Raw genomic sequence first — 20,369 nt, forward strand, 5'->3', positions numbered from 1 at the left:
ACCAGAGAATTCACACTGGAAAGAAATCTTAATTTGGTCGATTGTGAATTAATTTTACCCAGTTAAGCAGCCTAAAATGCCATACATGCACAAACCAATGACAAATGAATGTGAACTGTGTGACACTCGCTACATTATAAAGGATACTTTCATTTACAATAAACAACTCTAGTTATGTCCTTGTGAGGATGAGCTTCTCTCATCTCAATCTTGCTAGTCAAGCAGAGCCATTAAGATAGATAGGCCATTCCATTTCCTAATTTACAAGATTGCTCCAAATTCTTTCAGAACAATACAACCTGGTGAGGTGAAGGAATAACTGATTGCTAAATTATGTTCATAGTCTTCATTGTACATCACAGAGTACCTCCAAAAAGTTAGTGACACCCACTGTCACAAAACTAGAGGGAGCATAAACAACAATCTGGTACCACCCACCCGTAAAACAAACATGGGCAAATTCTCCTTCTACAGCACGGCCACCAAGGTATGGAATAGTCTAACCCCATCCCTCAAAAAATGGGCTCATTTAAAACAGCCATAAAAACTTTTTCTGGAGGCTATAAGTGGAGGTAGTACCAGTTTCCCGGTAGACAGACCCCCCCCCCTTTTTGTATATATTTTTAATTTGTCATGCTTTTTTGTACATAGTAGTATTTTTTCTCTGTATTTTTTTATGTTGATTTTTGAACTGTTTGGTTGCTACTATACAGTGGGTGACCATTGACTTTGTCGTTTTTTTTCATTCTTCTCATGCGTTTCATGCAGGGCATGTATGATTTCCACTCTGTGCCACTAGGGGCAGCAGCGGTCTACTGCCTACAGCCCACAGCAGACAGCAAGAATATATTTGTTACTAGTTACTGTATATCCTCTCCAAACTGTACATACATTACTTTACACTTTTGTATTATGTTTTGACACTTGCTTTGGAAAATGTAAACGTATGTTTTATCATGCCAATAGCTCATTTGAATAGCAAAATTGTTTGTTTTGGGGTTTTTAGGCACTGTTTTTCCTAGAAAGACAGAGAAAGATCCTGTATGTTGCTTACAGTACAAGATGTGACATTTATATTAAGCAAAATATTAAGCAAATAAAGTTAGATAGCATGATGCTGCGCTTAACATTAGTTTAATTTTAACGTCTTAATTGATAAAACGAGACGGGAAAATAAACGTATTTTTTTCTCTTGCCAATAGATTGGGTTTTCTGTTCAGCGTCGGGCAGTCAGGAACGCATCTCTGTCATTTTAGAAATGTTCAGACACACATTGGTTTCTGTCTGTCTGTCTCCAAAAGTCTGTGGAGAGAGAGAGAGAGACAGACAGACAGACGTCTTATATGTTTTTTTTTTCTCGCATCAATTGTTGTGTAGTAATATTCCAACATTTTCCTCTATAAATGCAACAGCCCAGCTAGTGTAGCGGTTAAAACTGATGTCCGGTGATTTTTCGACCCGTGTTCGAATCCCACGCGATGAGCATACAAATTATTCATTCTCGTCTATTAGTTTGTATTGGCCAGTGCGTTATATATATATAATGTATGTATAATGGATTAATATTCATAAAACCAACAGACAGACTTTTATTTTAAAACATAGCAGATCTACAAGCTCGCAAAGCATCATGGTGCAACACTTTGTGAGCTTGTAGATCGGCTATTTCCACTACTACTTTATGGGACACTGCTCTCCCTCTCTCTCTCTCTCTCTTTAGTTTGATGAACATTGAACCTCATAATAACATCACTCCGTTCGCGACTGCATACAGAACGTGTGTCGGCTCTGATGTTTATTAGACAGCATGGACCTCCGCTCAGGTCCTGGAATCCAGAGCCTTATGTCAAGACTTGGCTGCGAGCACATCGCACGGCAGAAAGCACAAAAACCAAAGTGGCACAGCCTGTCATGTCAGATAACCCCGAGCCACTTTGGCAGTTTTTATAAGACAGGGGTTATTGGCGTCTTTTTGGTTTGTTTTATTTTATTTCCTCGTTTATAATTATTTCCTCCTCAATATTGTTTAAGAATTAATGTGCTATCCATGACATGCTGTCACCAGTTTACCAGTTCTGTTATAATGATGATCGAATATTGGCTAAATGTTTACAATTTCTTCTGTCCAAACAATGAAAAGCACTTAGAAAAGGCAAGTGAGTCTCTCTTTAATTAAGCATGATGAGCCATGTGTTTTCCACAAAACAATTGAATATCATTGAATATAATGGCACCCTTGTCATACTACTATGTTATTATAGCTTTCAGTTGGCCACCACAGGCACAGACAGTGCGTTTTAGCGCAGCGCGGCCTGGCGCAGCGCGGCGGAGTGGTTGCGTGCGGGGGGTCGGGGGGCTTTCGTGGGAGGGGGGGACGGGTGGATCAGAGCTTAACCCTAAAACCGAAATAAAGTAACAAAAAGAACTCCAATCCGCTCAAGAACCGCGCTCCCCCACTTCCAAAATTAGCACTAGCCTACAACACTGGCCCAGTCTCTTGCCAAACCGGTTATGTTAATGTATGCAGCCTATTCCAAATAAGCCAAGTGAGGAACTCTGCTATCAGGTTCCCCCTCCCCCCTACAGTACCTCTGTAGGCCTGTCTCTTCTATCAAAGTATTTGTTCAGATACAAATTCAGAGCGGCCAATTTTGATATTTTTAATGCGCCTACATGAAGTTAGAGGGATGGGCAGAAATGGTGTAGGGTGTAGGCTATTTTCAACTGTTAATGGGTTTTTCTTTCTTCACAAATGAATTCTACTTTGTTGTACAACAGTGTCCCATAAAAGCTCACAAAGTGTTGCATCATGATTTGAATTCCGACTGAAAACGCCACCCTTGCGTCTCCGTGTGTACAACCAAATACGCATCTTTCCTGCACCGATGACGCTTGGGGCTTTTACAGCGCTGCTCCTACACTACCACCCACCGTCAGCAACAAGTGGACATGGAGTAAATGTACTTAGTTACTTTCCGCTTAGTTACTTTCACGTGCATATAAATGAGCCACGCGGTTTTATAAGAATGAAAACAAACGCCTCGCTGTTGGCCATGGATCACATGACGGTCGTCTGTTACGGTCATGGATGAACTCAAAATGTTACTTGAGTTCAATCAAAGTAAAAGTACAAAAGTATTGGCAAATATACTTAAAGTACTGAAATATTTGAAAATAGCTGATCTACAAGCTCACAATGCGTCGCAATGCGTTGTGAGCTTGTAGATCGGCCATTTTCAAATAGACTATGTGAAATAGGGCAAATAATGTATGTTTTATAATGTAATGATTTATATCTGCAAAGTAACTAGTAACTAAAGCGTTCAAATAATGGTAGTGGAGTAAAAGTACAATATTTTCCTCTGAGATGTAGTGGAGTAGAAGTAAAAGTAAAAATAGCAGATCAGCATGCTTATAGCGTGGGATTCGAACCCGGGTCGTAAAATCACGCGACATCAGTTTTAACCGCTACACTAACTAGACTATTTCATTTACAGAGGAAAGAGGTATAATCATACTATACAGAAATTGATGCGAGAAAAAAAAACATATAAGACGTCTGTCTGTCTGTCTCTGTCTCTCTCTCTCTCCACGGACTTTTGAGACAGACAGACAGACAGACAGACAGACAGACAGACAGACAGAAACCAATGTGTGTCTGAACATTTCTAAAATGACAGAGATGCGTTCCTGACTGCCCGACGCTGAACAGAAAACCCAATTTAAACGCTCTAAGCACACGTAATTATTGCTAGTTATTATTATTATTATTATTATTATTAATATAAGACATCTGTCTGTCTGTCTGTCTGTCTGTCTGTCTGTCTGTCTGTCTGTCTGTCTGTCTGTCTGTCTGTCACAAAAAAAGTGACTCCAAAGCGGCACCTTGTGGTAGTATTTGGAACTTAAATTTACTGCAAAGCGGGTGAGGCAAATGAGTGAAGTGATTCTCTTATGAAAAGCGACAAAGTCAATGGTCACCCACTGTATATGTCTATGAAATTCATTCAAGGACCCCAACGGAAACAAGTCTGCAAGGACTTTTTTGGTCGGACCTTTTGGACAAAAGTATTATAAATGTAACTGTGTTGTTTTACATTCTTTTGCCTAATAAAAAATTCAATCAATTAAAAAAAACAGCATCTTCATTTATTTGACAAACATCTTGTGTTCTGTAGAATTACAAGGTCTTATATCTCCCTCACCCACTTCACACCTGCACTGCAACATTCCTTTTGTCTTGTGAATGATCACTTAGCTGTCTTTAGAAAAATACCTATATCCATGCAAATGTGGTCATTGATTGAAATTAGAGGTGTCGCTGTCTCACCAGATGTGTGAACAACTGACAAGCGTAATTTGACCTCAAATAACAGGCTTGTGTGGATTAACATGGTCATATTTTGTTTCCAAAAGAACATTTTGGAATGTTACAGTTACACATGTTTATACATGGACTATTTAGGGAAAACCAAGGACGGGGAGCCATCTGAGAGCTTCATGCTCAAAGTTAAATGTGTTCTGTCCGTTTTGTCAAAAATCGGGTCATTTTGACATTCATTTATTTCTCTTGAGTAGCTACCTTCACTTTTAGTTTTTAGTCTGGTCTGATTCTCTACATAACTGTTGTTATTGTTGTACAGTCTTACGTGAGTGAATATCAAAACAGCACAGACATTGCACTAAAAGAAACACCCCTTGTTGTTCTGTATTTAACTCTTTGTAAGCTGAACATTTGCTGCTTCTGTCATGCTTGAGCCAAACATTTATAATTAATCCTCTGATTGTCTTACAAATAAAAAGGTGCTCTGAGGTCGATTCTTTGACTGAGTCTTCCACTTTCTTCTCCAGAAAGAAACATAGACATTACATAGTTACTCATATGCACTTGTTTCTTGCAAGGTGGTAATGTTGTATGCAACGTTACCACCACACTCTGACTCCGTGCGATATCCTCATTTTGTACATGTCAAAAGAACAAACGTTTGTTCCATTGACAAAGTATAAAAGAGGAAACTCTTTGACCCATTACCTTTATAAATGTTGTTGATCACAAACCACCAAATTACTACTTTGAATGGTCATTGCCACAAGATAAAGATGAATTAAATGTGTCAAAACTAAACGATTATGAACTCACTGCCTTCATAGATAATACATCAGCACCTTGGATGTGTATACTATGCCCTCTACATATTTTGAGTCAATCTAGATTTATTTCATCCTGGGTGTCTATGGGCCTGTTCACCAGTTGCATTCTGGGTGATCACAAGTGGACATCTCTTATACAGATGTATGGAGACTGGGGTTACAATTAACAGGGAGCAAACATAACACACTCAATAATTCTAATCAGAAACAAGCTAGAGGGGTAGTCTTCTTCTACACATGTTCAGTAGGGTCCTCTCTCTGCCTATGGAAGGGTAGAATGATCATATCATCTCAGCAGAAGTTTTCAACAAAAACAGATTTTGAGGTGTAAACGTACATTTTTTAATGTAGTATTTTCCTTCTGCTGTATAAAGTTAAGATGACCGCTAATTTAAACTTCTTTAAAAATCTCTATGTTTTCGTCACAAATAACAAACGCCAGCAGCCTAAGCTAGTATAGGTGTTTCTAAATAGAATCAGGGATGTAATCATGGTTGCCCCTTTGCGGGCAATTGTAACACAGTGACCATTGTAACAATGTGTTTTCAATTAAAGCAGATTTTTTTTGTCTGGGATTACATATTTTTAAATAGATTTAAAAGAACATGACATTTTCCTTAGATTGAAGAAGAAAGGTTACATGAAACTAACTGGTTTGTTCCCCAACCACATTTCACCAACGTTCATTCTTGTGTACTTATTACAAAATAAGCTTGTACTGTGAAATAAGAATGAGTTTTTTTTTTAGAGAGAGAGATAACAGATGCATTCACCTTAGCCATCACCCTTGCATAAAGACAATAGTATATTGTAATCAGCCTGCTAGATGACAAAAGACTTGGCACACTGGAGAGAGGCCCGGTGACTTGTTTCGGTTCACGCCTACAGATGAACTTCTGCTCTAGGACAAAAGCCAGGATACTTAAAGTGTTGACTGATCAACACGTCAATAGCAGAAACACCAGACAACCCAATGAACAATGTGGCTATCTCCCGGCTCCACTTTGTCTCTCTCCCTTCAAATATAATCAATTAGAATGAGCTTGTACATTTAGTTTTTTAGTCTTCATAGTACATATATACATGTATTATAAACACTTCCAGGACCCCCAGGACCCGATTACACGACACCGTCCACCCGTCATCCTCGATTCTATTCAGAACTATTTTACAAGATTGCTCCAAATTCCTTCAGAACAATACAACCTTGTGAGGTGAAGGAATAACTGATTGCTAAATTCTGTTCATAGTCTTCATTGTACATCACAGCATCTTCATTTATTTGACAAACATCTTGTGTTCTGTAGAATTACAAGCTCTTTAGAAATATCTCCCACACCCACTTCACACCTGCACTGCAACATTCCCTTTGTCTTGTGAATGATCACTTAGCTGTCTTTAGAAAATGACGCCAAGTGTCTTCCATGTGCTTACATTAAATTGCCAGAAACCCAGTAAACCAACACATTGCAAGCTGCATCTTGACTTTAAATGTTTATTACAAACGAGTCAAAAGACAGTCTACATAACTACAGTCATCATATTGCACACCACCACCTAATGACTTTGGTCGTTATAATGATAAAGATAAGGAATGTTTGAAAACTAAACTAAATAGTATTCTGTTTAGTGCACTAACTGGCGGCACCTCCAGACATCAACTTACTGTGATTTTATCATTATTACCAGAGGTGGACAGTATCGGAGTAAATTTACTTAAGTACTGTACTTAAGTACATATTCTGAGGATCTGTACTTTACTTGAGTATTATATTCTTTTGACCCTTATTACTCTTACTCGAGTAGATTTCTACAAAGGCTAAAAAGTACAAGTTACTTTTGGTTTGCTGAAGAAAAAAAAAGAACACCTTTTCCCCTAAAATGCAATTGGCCACAAGCTGTGTTCGTCAAAGAAGGAAACCTATCACAGTACACGTTCTCCACTGGGGTCTACGTAAAAGCGGAAATACGTCATCCAGGCCCGCCCAGCATCCATATAAAGATAACGCCGGTTAACCCACGTTACTTGTTTATCAACTCAAAACAGGACGGCGGTAATAATGGCGGCAGTAGGAGAAGACGAGAGTGCTCTCTCCGTCTCAGACTCTGATGACTGTGATGATCAGCAGAATGAGGCTGAGAAACCCGAACAAGAACAACACCCATGGCCTTATCTTAATCCACGTTTGAATATGCGGGGGTGAAAAACCCGGACACAGACAAAAAATCATATAGCTTCAAATGCTTACTGTGTTTACCAAAGACAAACCACATCTCTGCTTTCAACAATAATTTGTACACTCGGGTGGTTGCGTCGTTGTGTTTACATGTGCGGTGCAGCGGTGAAAGTGAAACAATGGCGTCAACGAGTGAAACGCTCAAAAGTTTCACTCGTCCTCTTCTACCCAAGGTAGCAAGTCTCCGTTGACAATTTTAATAATCCAATTGATAATAATCCGTTTGGGATCTCCCTGTGAATGAATAACTAGTGTTGCTTGAGCGTGTCCGTCACTCAGTCTATCGTTGCCGAAAATGGCAGATCTACAAGCTCAGAACGTGGTGCGAACATACGCAGTGTGAGCTTGGAGATCGGCTATGTTTGGTGCGTGACACCGTCGTGCGATGAAGTATAAATTGCGCTTTTAAAGCGACAGTACACACATTAACCGGTTCTTCAATATTATTTTCCAAAAGTAAAAAGGTCACTTGCCTTCTGTCTGTTAGAAAAGTACTGTATTTGAAGGCCCTAGTAAAATGTAGTGCGAGTGATATATTTTGGTTAAAACAAAGAAAAAAGAATAGAACAAATAAATATGCATTTTTTGTTTAAAAGAGTTGAAGAGACATGGAGATTTTATAGTAATTATTACAGTACTATTCATAATATAAAGCCATTTAACACTTATTGCACATTATATGAATGGTTGTTTTAATGATGGGCAAAAATATTTTTAACTTTTGACATCTTCATTTAATTTTAGATAGTGGTCAGCCACAAACTCACTGTCACAAACTGGCCAATAAAAAAAGATACCGGTTCTGTTCAGAATTTTTCATCTCACGTCTTTTTTCTTAATAATAGAAAAATATCGATAGTGGGCTCGATAAAATCTTGGTTCGATAAGCAGGCTCGGTAAGGTGCTCATTATCAATAAAAAATAACAAGCTCCATCCCTACTCCTCAGTGAAGGAGAGAACATGCCCTGCCTAATGTCTGAAAATGAGTGTACTGTGGGAAGACTGGATGGTCTCTAGATGCCTAGATAGTTTAGATTTCTGCAGATCTAGAGTTTGGACAGACATTATGTTTTCTTGGGAGGAACTCCTGATGATGGCCACAAACAACTTCAAGGCTATCCAACCTTTAAGTTGCAGTTTCCTCCATTGACAGCCCTATTTGTGTAACCCCCCCCCCCCCCCCGTGTTTAATAAAACATGAAAATGACAACCTTTTCGATCCCATTAATTTCAATTCTATGTTTTTATAGGCATTTCTGCATGCTTTGTATAACGTAGTGGTTCTACAAGCAAGCACATCAGTGCAGGTGGTTTCAGAGTGACTTCTCTGAAACGAGTTACAAGGTCTTATAAATTAATTGTGAAAAAATTACAGCAGTTCATTGATGTGAAAAATAAGAAATGTACTTTTACTTTTACTTAAGTATTTTTAAAAGCATGTACTCTTGATTACTTAAGTACATTTAAAAGCAAGCACTTTTTTACTCTTACTCAAGTAATATCTTGACTGAGCTACATTTACTTGTAGTGGAGTACATTTAACCAGGGAGTATCTGTACTCTTACTCAAGTACTGGGGTCGAGTAACTCTGTCCACCTCTGATTATTACCTTGAACATTCTTACAAGAAAAAGGTCACTCACTTACAGTACAATAAGTGAAATATTGATGGGACATGTTCAGCAAGGACAGTGATAACACAACAATGCAATATAACAACTAGGTGTAATGAAGTTAAACATTTCATGATGCCAGGTATGGTATCTAAAGCAACAAGGAATACACAAGAAGTCAGAAGGCATAAAGCAATGTGTACTAACTTGCTTCAACACCATACCGTATATATATATATATATATATAACGAAAAAAACATCACATGGATGCACCTGGGACGTATCATCAGTGTTGTAGCCTGGGGTCATAGGATGTTTCGCGTCTCGCAACATACACCCTCGCCCAGGTGAGCCAGCCAGGGTTGATCAAGCCCCGACTTACTTCCCAGGTAGCTACCCACGGTCAGTCCTAAATAGGGAAAGACAGGGCCACTCAATACGCTTGTCCGAAACTACTCTGCCAGGAATGGGGGAGAGGAATTGCTGGTATGTGGAGGGGCTAGGCTCTGTGGATGGCCTCCTGGCCGGGCTCCTCCTCCGTCTCACCAGGTCCAGGACCTTTGCGTTGCACCAGACTGCCCCGCTCCAAACATTTCATTCTGGTGTGATGGTGTCTATATAATTACATTATTCATACCATAAATATTTTTCTACATGTCCCAACATGTGCTCCACCCCTCCCTCCTCCCCCAGACATATTCCATCCATGCAACCTTCTAGAAACTGTTGACTTTCTGTTAAGAGAACCAAGACAATCCATTTGTGGATGAATGGATTTGTAATCTTCAAGTAATTCAAATATGTCTTAATTTCTATAAGATTGATATAAAATATATGAATATGAGACCCTGTATTTATAAATGCATATGTTATGAAATGCATGGACAGTACAAAGACAATCAGTATCTTCAGACTTCAACCATGTTGTATTCACTCATTAATGAATATATGAGTGAATATGAAATAATGATCTTATCTGAGTCGGGTCTTAAGATGGGATGTACAATGTTCTGCTTATTGACCATTGTGTCATGGTGAGAGGTCAGGGTGTGTCAAGGTGCAACAGCTGACCAAATTAGATGTTTTATTGTCAAGTTTCACATTTGTGAATGAATTAAGTTACCATAAACACATTACATAAATAGAACTTTCACTCAAACTATCTCTTATATGAAAACTAAAAATATATATCTAATTTCACCTTTCTCTGTAACGGTCATCACTGCTAACGATTCCTCATGTCCTGCTTTCATTTACATTTGCCATCCCTTCAAGCAGAGCCATTAAGTGGGGTGAGACATGTAGGGGGGTGTAGAAGTATGTTAGGTTGTGATTGGTGGAGACTTGGTTGTATTGTTCTCTTTGTCCAATCATTCAAAGCAGTTACATGGCTCCACCCCCAGGCTCTCTAGTATAACAAGAGTTTGTAGTTGTAATATATCCACAACTCCTCCAGGATATCAATCAATTCTGATCAGACCTGACTGTGGACTCCAGAATTCAGTTGAAGATGAACTCTCTCAACCCAACCAGGAACAGTTCTGCTGAACAGGAAGGACACAAAGAAAATGGTATGTTACTTTCTCTACCTCCTTTCTAGTTTTAATTTCCATTAAAACCATATATATATATATTACCATGGTTGGCTGGTGGTTAACTCCCAATTGTCTAGGGAATAAGTATGTATTAAGTAATTAAGTTGTTCCTTTGTCTTTGTGCAATCCAGTGTTGAATCATCAGCCTGGCTTCCCTGTGCTACCACCAGAGAATGAACAAAGAAGCTTGGCTAAACCAAAACGACACTGCTGTGATCAGTGTGGACAACACTTCAGTTGCATGTCCAGACTTAAAACACATCAGAGAGCTCACACTGGAGAGAAACCATATGGATGTGATCAGTGTGGACATCACTTCTCTCGAATGTCCAGCCTTAAAACACACCAGAGAATTCATACTGGAGAGAAACCCTATGGATGTGATCAGTGTGGACAACGCTTCTCTCTACTGGACAGTCTTAAAACACACCAGAGAATGCACACTGGAGAGAAACCCTATAGCTGTGAACAGTGTGGACAACGCTTCTCTCAAATGGTCAACCTTAAAACACACCAGAGAATTCACACTGGAGAGAAACCTTATGGGTGTGATCAGTGTGGACAACTCTTCTCTCTGATGTCCAGCCTTAAAACACACCAGAGAATTCACACAGGAGAGAAACCTTATGGTTGTGATCAGTGTGGACAACACTTCTCTCAAATATCCCACCTTAAAACGCACCAGAGAATTCACACTGGAGAGAAACCTTATGGGTGTGATCAGTGTGGAAAACACTTCTATGTGATGTCCAGCCTTAAAACACATCAGAGAATTCACACAGGAGAGAAACCTTATGGTTGTGATCAGTGTGGACAACACTTCTCTCAAATGTCTGACCTTAAAAAACACCAGAGAATTCACACTGGAGATAAACCATATGGTTGTGACCAGTGTGGACAACACTTCTCTCAAATGTCTGACCTTAAAAAACACCAGAGAATTCACACTGGAGAGAAACCATATGGTTGTGACCAGTGTGGAAAACACTTCTCTCAAATGGCCCACCTTAAAACACACCAGAGAATTCACACTGGAGAGAAACCGTATGGGTGTGATCGGTGTGGACAACACTTCTCTCGAATGGCCCACATTAAAAAACACCAGAGAATTCACAACACTCTGTGATGTCCAGCCTTAAAGCACACCAGAGAATTCACACTGGAGAGAAACCTTATGGGTGTGATCAGTGTGGAAAACACTTCTCTGTGATGTCCAACCTTAAAAAACACCAGAGAATTCACACTGGAAAGAAATCTTAATTTGGTCGATTGTGAATTAATTTTACTCAGTTAAGCAGCCTAAAATGCCATACATGCACAAACCAATGACAAATGAATGTGAACTGTGTGACACTCGCTACATTATAAAGGATACTTTCATTTACAATAAACAACTCTAGTTATGTCCTTGTGAGGATGAGCTTCTCTCATCTCAATCTTGCTAGTCAAGTCAAGCCATTAAGATAGATAGGCCATTCCATTTCCTATTTTACAAGATTGCTCCAAATTCCTTCAGAACAATACAACCTGGTGAAGTGAAGGAATAATTGATAGTCTTCATTGTACATCACAGAGTATCTCCAAAAAGTCCTGTTAGACAGACGCCCCCCTTTTTTTGTATATATTTTTTATTTTTCATGCTTTTTTTTGTACACAGTGGTAGTTTTTTTTCTGTATTTTTTTCATGATGATTTTTGAACTGTTTGGTTGCTACTATATATTTCTATGCAATTAATTCAAGGACCCCAACGGAAAGAAGTCCGCAAGGACTTTTTTGGTCGGACTTATTAGACAAAAGTATTATAAATGTAACTGTGTTGTTTTACATTATTTTGCCTAATAAAAAATTCAATCAATTTTAAAAAACAGCATCTTAATTTATTTGACAAACATCTTGTGTTCTGTAGAATGACAAGGTCTTATATCTCCCTCACCCACTTCACACCTGCACTGCAACATTCCTTTTGTCTTGTGAATGATCACTTAGCTGTCTTTACCTATATCCATGCAAATGTGGTCATTGATTGAAATTAGAGGTGTCGCTGTCTCACCATGTGTGTGAACAACTGACAAGCGTAATTTGATCTTAAAGGGCAAGACCACTTTGGTAGAGGTTTGGGTTGTGTAGTTACCTTGCCATGATGTAACTCCAAAGGTGGGCAAGAAATAAAAAAATAATTGCTCCATTGATTAGAAATTGATAATTCAAAATATGCTCCTCATTGACTTACATTTTACGGTAAAACAGATCTCAAAGTCACTCTTTTAGCACAGAAACGAACGCAAACAAAGTTGATTCAGACAATATAGAATATCACCAAACCCAGTACTGTTTTTTTTTTTAAATAAAAATGTCAACTTCCTGTTGATTTTGCCATTTTTAACAAGTAGAAAACCCGGACTGGATCGGCGGATCAGGATCCAGATCTTCAAATAGCAAAATCAACAGGAAGTTGGCATTTTTATAAAAAATAAAAAAACAGCACTGGGTTTGGTGATGCTCTATATTGTCTGAATCAGCTATGTTTGGGTTCATTTATGTGCTAAAATAGTGACTTTGAGAGCTGTTTTACCTTACAATGTAAGTCAATGAGGAGCATATTTTGAATTATCAATTTCTAATCGATAGAGCAATTATTTTTGATTTCTTGCCCACCTTTGGAGTTACATCATGGCAAGGTAACTACACAACCCAAACCTCTACCAAAGTGGTCTTACCCTTTAAAGTTACACATGTGTATACATGGACTATTTAGGGAAAATCAAGGACGGGGAGCCATCTGAGAGCTTCATGCTCAAAGTTAAATTAGTTCTGTCCATTTTGTAAAAAATCGGGTCATTTTGACATTCATTTATTTCTCTTGAGTAGCTACATTCACTTTTAGTTTTTAGTCTGGTCTGATTCTCTACAACTGTTGTTATTGTTGTTGTACAGTCTTACATGAGTGAATATTGAGTGAATATTAAAACCAATATCACAGACATTGCACTAAAAGAAACACCCCCTTGTTGTTCTGTATTTAACTCTTTGTAAGCTGAACGTTTGCTGCTTCTGTCATGTTTGAGCCAAACATTTATAATTAATCCTCTGATTGTCTTACAAATAAAAAGGTGCTCTGAGGCCGATTTTTTGACTGAGTCTTCCACTTTCTTCTCCAGGAAACATAGACATTACATAGTTACTCATATGCACTTGTTTCTTGCAAGGTGGTAATGTTGTATGCAACGTTACCACCACACTCTGACTCCGGTGCGATATCCTCATTTTTTACTTGTCAAAAGAACAAACGTTTGTTCCATTGACAAAGTATAAAAGAGGAAACTCACTCTTACCACTCCGAGTTTGACCCATTACCTTTATAAATGTAGTTGTACTAAATGATTATGAACTCACTGCCTTCATAGATAATACATCAGCACCTTGTACGTGTATACTATGCCCTCTACATATTTTGAGTCAATCTATCTCATCTCGTCAATTTATTTCATCCTGGGTGCCTATGGGCCTGTTCACCAGTTGCATTCTGGGTGATCACAAGTGGACATCTCTTATCCAGATGTATGGAGACTGGGGTCAAAATTAACAGGGGGCAAACGTAACACACTCAATAATTCTAATCAGAAACAAGCTAGAGGGGTAGTCTTCTTCTGCACATGTTTAGTAGGGCCCTCTCTCTGCATATGGAAGGCCTATGTATGAATGTAGCATCTTACTTCTGCTGTATAAAGTTAAGATGACAGCTAATTTACACTTAGATGAATTGTATATATATATATATATGTTTTGGTCACAAATAACAAACGTCAGCAGCCTATGCTAGTATAAGTGTTTCTAGAATGTGGGATTTAATCATGGTTGCCCCATTGGGGGCAATTGTAACACAGTGACCGGGGTCAATTGTAACAATGTGTTTTCAATGAAAGCAGATTTTTTTTGTCTGGGATTAGGCTACATACTTTTATGTTAGTAAATTAACATATTTCACTAAATGTCACTACATTTCAAAGTAAAAACACATTTAAATAAAAAATAGACATACATTTGGAGAAAAAAAAGAAACATAAAATAATTGGAATAAAAAAAACATTCTTAAAGGTAGGGTAAGTGATTTTCTTTGGTTAAAATAAGTGTTAAATAGCTCTATATTCTGATCGTACTCATTGCTATAGAGTGTTTGTTCAGTAAAAGGAGTCTCCTTGTCTCTCCAGCTCTTTATAAAACAGAAAATGCATTTTCGTTTCAGTTTCAGTTTCATGAGTGATGACACTAAGAAATTAGCATGCAAAATTGGAACTTGAACAGTATAAAAATGAAGCTTAAAAATGGGTACTTTCTCCTGATTGGCTGAGATTTTGACACCTACCGGAAAATGTATTTTCTGCTTAATAAAGAGCTGGAGAGACGAGGAAACTCCTGAACTACCTACTGAACAAACACTCTATAGCAATGATTACTATCAGAATATAGTGCTTAACATGTTAACAAAATACTTTTTGTTTTAACCAAAAAATATCACTTACCCTACCTTTAAGTAAAACTATTAAATTATAAAAAATACATATTACTTAGTGATATGCTTTTATTTGAAATATAATGTGTTAAAATGACTTATTTTTTACAGTGTTACTTGCATTACAAGTCATATTTTAGTCTTGTCCTTACTAGTGAAATATTATAAATGGTATTATTAGTAATTAGGGTATATGTTTCTTAAAACAAAAGATGACTAGTATATTTCAAGTATTCTGTGAATTATGAGAAGAGACATGTAAAAAGTGTTACTTTTGATCCTGGTCTCCCCTAAATGCTCTCAAAGAGGACATCAATCACCTCCCCTCTCAGAGGGAAAGAAGGGTGGACATGTTTGGCACCTCTTTGTTTGAACTGATCAAAGCTATGATCATGATGAGTCAGGCTATAAACATGCAGCAAAAAGAAGATGTCACTGTATGTCTCACCACTTTGGTAGATTTAACTCATGATTTATGAAGTCTTAATACATGTTAAATAGATATCATATAAACCACAAAAAACATTTTGTACATAAACATACATATACATTTTGTATATATCAACATTTACCACATATACAAATGATTTCCTACACATTAAATGACATTATTTAATGATGAGTATAAATAATGTATTTAAAATATATATTCTACCATGTTATAATACATTATAATATAATGTTGACTCATAAGACTGAATAAGAATGGTTTGTTGTCCTCACCAAATGTGCCTTGGCAAGATTTCATTTACACCAACCTTTTTGTATTTTATTATTTCAGTTCTATGGGCATAGAAACTAAATAGGGAGAATGTAAAACTATATGCATTGCTCATACACATTTTTTTTGCTATATAATTTATATAGCAAGTTTTTCTGAAAATAAAAATAGCAGATATACAAGTTTGCAGCACATCATGTACATCTGCTATTTTTGAACATTTTAGAAAAATCTTGAAAGTCTTTGAAAAAATGGTGAATAATTTTGATTTAAACCCCCGCGCAGCCAGAATACATATCATTTTGGTCCTTGACACAAAAAAGTTTGAGAACTACTGCTTTAGAAGGCATTTGTAGAATGGTACCTCAGGTCTTAATGGGTTAATGTCTGGGGGGGCGAGAAAAAAAGGCTTATTCTGTGTGGTTTCTAACTGCAGTGTCTCTTCCTTGTTTGTTTTTTTGTACAGCACTTACAGAACCCGGCCAACTTCCAGACGGCGGCCACGGAGCTGTTGGACTGGTGTGGAGATCCCCGGGCCTTCCAGAGACCTTTCGAGCAAAGCCTCATGGGATGTCTGACGGTACGCAAAAACACCAATTATGGTTTTCTTTTGGGGGTTTTCTTTTTTTTTTTTCAGGTACTTCAGACTTCAGACGTGAGCAAAACAGTAATTAAACACGCTGGCTTTATCTCATGTTGCGGATGATGTGTCCACTTTGGAGCCCAAACTCTAAGAAAATGTGAAGTGAACCTCAACGGGCAAACCTGGTTAAAATGAAAACATAGGAATAATGGAAGCCCTACGTTTGTCGCGTGTTAATAATTAGTAATTGTTATTATTATTATTATTATTAATAAATGAATGCAGAGAGAGCAGCATCTGTCTAAATAACATGCACATGTAAATCACATTCTTTACATTTGTGGTCCAGAAAAAAATATGTTTGCATAATAGCCTTATCTTGGTCGGTCGCTAAGATGGCAAGAAGTTAGAATATGGAGATAAGAGGTTTCTTTTTTGGGGGGCTTTTCTGCCTTTATTGATAGTTTAAGTGAAGATGAACATGAAAGAGGGAGGGAGAGAGACCCGCAGCAAAAAGGTCGTCGGGACCGGGACTCGAACCCGCACCGCGCTGTCAGGCTGCATCAGAGCCTAAGTGCCCGGACGCCAGATAAGAGGTTTCCGCAACAATGTACTTTGTTGACCGGGGTCATCACCCCCAGCGGTCTATGCTTAGGTTTTGGCAAAACGTTTACCTTTTTTTCCGCCGGATGCTAGCCTGTATTACGTCAGAATAGGGAGGGATGCTTGTTGTTCGTGTGGTTAGGTTTTTTTCCCAGCTGAACAGTGGCAGGCTGTCGTTCTCAGACGGTGTGTAACGGCTGAACGCCGAAGCAGCTGCTTATGCCGTCAGGGAGCGCTGACAGAGGTTAAAGTCCTAGCAACCTGCCGCTATGACTCTTTACACTGTGTGTGCCTGACACGCACGCACGCGCACGCTCACACACACAGAAGGGGTGTTGACTGAGCAAAGCAGTGGATAGCCAGTCACCCCTGGTCATACTCTGTCAGCCTGACCAGCTGCTCATTGATCTGGGCACCAGGCCAGCAACCTGGAGCACACACCCACACCCATGCATGCACACGCACACGCGCACACACACACACACACACACACACACACACACACACACACACACACACACACACACACACACACACACACACACACACACACATTTGTATTACTATATTTGTGAGGCCAATTTTATTTGAATGCCAATGCTAATTTAGCAATTTGCAACACGAGACAAAAGCCGAAAATAGTGTCACATTGTGAGCTTGTAAATCAGCTATTTTGGGGGTGCTGAACTAAGTATAAATCAGGCATAACTCCAACCGCAACCCCTAAGCCTAACCTCTAAAATGTCAAACCTAACCATATGTTTTCCTAAGCATGTAAGACTAACTTCTTTTTCACATAAAACAACCAGCAAGAAAATCTTCCTCACAATGTCTATTCAATTCTACTGCACTTGCTCCAGTACTCAGGCAGGTGTACACACCCACGGAGATGCATGGACATACAAGCACGCGCGCACACACACACACACACACACACACACACACACACACACACACACACACACAGACACACACACACACGCACACGCACACGCACACACACACACACACACACTGAACGCCGTGAAACACCTGCAACCCAGCGCACATCAAAGCAGTCTAATTACAACCGCAGGTGTTTTATCACCAAATGTTCATCTTTGAAAAGACGAAGCAAAACATTTGTCCTCGGCTCACACCACCGCGTCAGCAAACATAAACTCTCATTAAAGCCTAATTTATGCTCCGTCACCCAATTGTGTCGCACGTGAGAATAGCCGATCTACAAGCTCACAGCGCGTCGCGTCTGCGATTCGCTGTGAGCTTGTACGTCTGCTATTCTCGGCGCGAGACGATAAGTACGAACCGGGGCTTACAGTAATGTGTAAATCAGAATGAAAAGCGTCTTAATGCGGATACAGAGCTGTACAATGGGGAGACCCCCCGCAGAGCTGCCTCTTAGCATGGGGGCTGTTTCTCATCAGATAAATGTGTTTAATCTGGTCTCAGGGAAACAAAATGGCTTCTTATCAGGAGAATTACAGCAGCATTGCGAGAAAAAAAAGTGACAGTACGTGCCAAATAAATTGTGTCATCATTAAATTAGCTCAGTGGTTATGTTTAATGGAATTCTCAATTGAATGTGGCTGTCTGAATTCCAGGTTTTAGCAATGTGAGTTTTTTTTTAAATTCTTCACGGCCGACTCCGATATCTTTAGAGCATTGGTTCTCAAAGTGGGGTCCGGGGACCCCCAGGGGTCCTTGGGGGGGCTCCAGGGGGTCCCCATCAAAATGTGTTAATATAGCATCACAATCATTTTAAATTTTGGCTATTCAAAAATAGCAGATATACAAGCTCATAGCACGGAACCGAGCGCTATGAGCTTGTAGATCTGCTATGAGCTTGTAGATCTGCTATTTTTGAAAGATCTTGAATACTCAAATCTTTATACGACAAATAGCTAAATTAGAGGAAGAAAACCCCTCAAAAATAGCCGATGTACAAGCTGTGAGTTTGTAGATCAGCTATTTTTGGGGGGTTTTCTTAACTCTTTCATTGCCACGGACGGAAATTCCCGTCCGTTAATTTTTGTATTGTTTTATAAAAAAATCACGCTGTGAACTATAATCCGGAGTGACCACTTTCACTGTAACTCACACGGATACGGAAATAAAGTCATCCGATGATTTCCGTTTCCGTCCACTCTCTGTCTATTGGTTTTCCTGCAAATGCCTGTAACTCGAGTTCATTTGTTTTGCCCTGGTTTCGAGGTTTTTTTTCAAAAACGCCAAAAGAATACATATCGTCACGAAAACGTATCGCGACATATCGCGGGACGATATATATCGGCACACCCCTAAGAAATACTCAAGTAAACAACCTCAAAATTGGACTCAAGTACAGTACGTTAGTAAATGTACTCGGTTACTTCCCCACACTGTACTGTATTGGGAAGCTTCTCTTTCTGAGTTCTATAAAAGAACGGCACGTCTGTGCTGTCATCGCTTCGCCTGATAACTCTGTCTGCCTCTCGACAGCCCCCACACACACACACACAGTTTTTTTCCCTTTTTTACTCCTCCACACACAGCGAGCGAGCGGCGGATCGCAGCGCAGCGCGACACGACACGTGTCAGTGTAGTGACATTTTTATTTTAGAGTATTTTTAGTGGCAGATTCGATGCCTATACAGCGAGCTGAAACCCTTTATTCTTCACACCGCTCAGCTGTGGCACAGATTTTTTTGTGCTACAGTTATATGTGTGCCCAATGTCTGCCCCTATAACAAGGTGGTTCTCAAAGTGGGGTCCGGGGACCCCCAGGGGTCCTTGGCGGGGCAGGGTGGGGGGCTATCAGGGGGTCCCCAGCAAAATGAGTTAATATAGCGTCACAATCACTTTGACCCATTAAGATCGGGAACGCGTCCCTGTCATTTTAGATTTCTTTGGGCTATTCAAAAATAGCAGATCTTCTTTTTTTTAAGCGGACATTTGCAACTCAAATCTTTGCTTCTGGGGGGTCCCTGGAACGAAATATTCTACAAATGTTCGCTTAAAAAATATGAATTCCAAGATTTGCACTTAATGTTCACGATTAAAAAAAATAGTACAATAATAATCGTAGATCTGCTATTTTTCGAATAGCCAAAGAAATCTTAAAATGACACAAATGATGCAAATGAGTGCCACGATATGAGCTATATTATGAACTCACATCTTTGCTTCTGTAGATCCATGACACAACATATTTTTGAGATACGGGGTGGGGGTGGGGGGTCCGCAGCCAAATTCATATCATTTTGGCGGGGTCCTTCACATGAAAAGGTTTGAGAACCACTGCTATAACAGTACAGTATGGTACAGTAGTATATGTGCACCTGTGTGCCCTATAATATGCGGCCCGGGATGGAGAAT

At 39.1% G+C, this 20,369-nt stretch overlaps 1 protein-coding gene across 2 annotated transcripts in view; it reads left to right on the forward strand.

Moving 5' to 3' along the window:
• Positions 1–20,369, forward strand: part of zmiz1a (zinc finger, MIZ-type containing 1a) — a 287,660-nt gene that overhangs the window by 184,033 nt on the left and 83,258 nt on the right. For both annotated transcript variants that reach the window (XM_084076473.1, XM_084076474.1), the window contains exon 5: positions 16,296–16,409. In XM_084076473.1, the coding sequence (XP_083932599.1) occupies positions 16,296–16,409 (114 nt within the window). The remainder of the gene's footprint in view (positions 1–16,295; positions 16,410–20,369) is intronic.

Source organism: Gymnoscopelus microlampas, assembly GCF_963454915.1.
Source record: "Gymnoscopelus microlampas genome assembly, chromosome: 13".
NCBI classification, from domain to species: domain Eukaryota; kingdom Metazoa; phylum Chordata; class Actinopteri; order Myctophiformes; family Myctophidae; genus Gymnoscopelus; species Gymnoscopelus microlampas.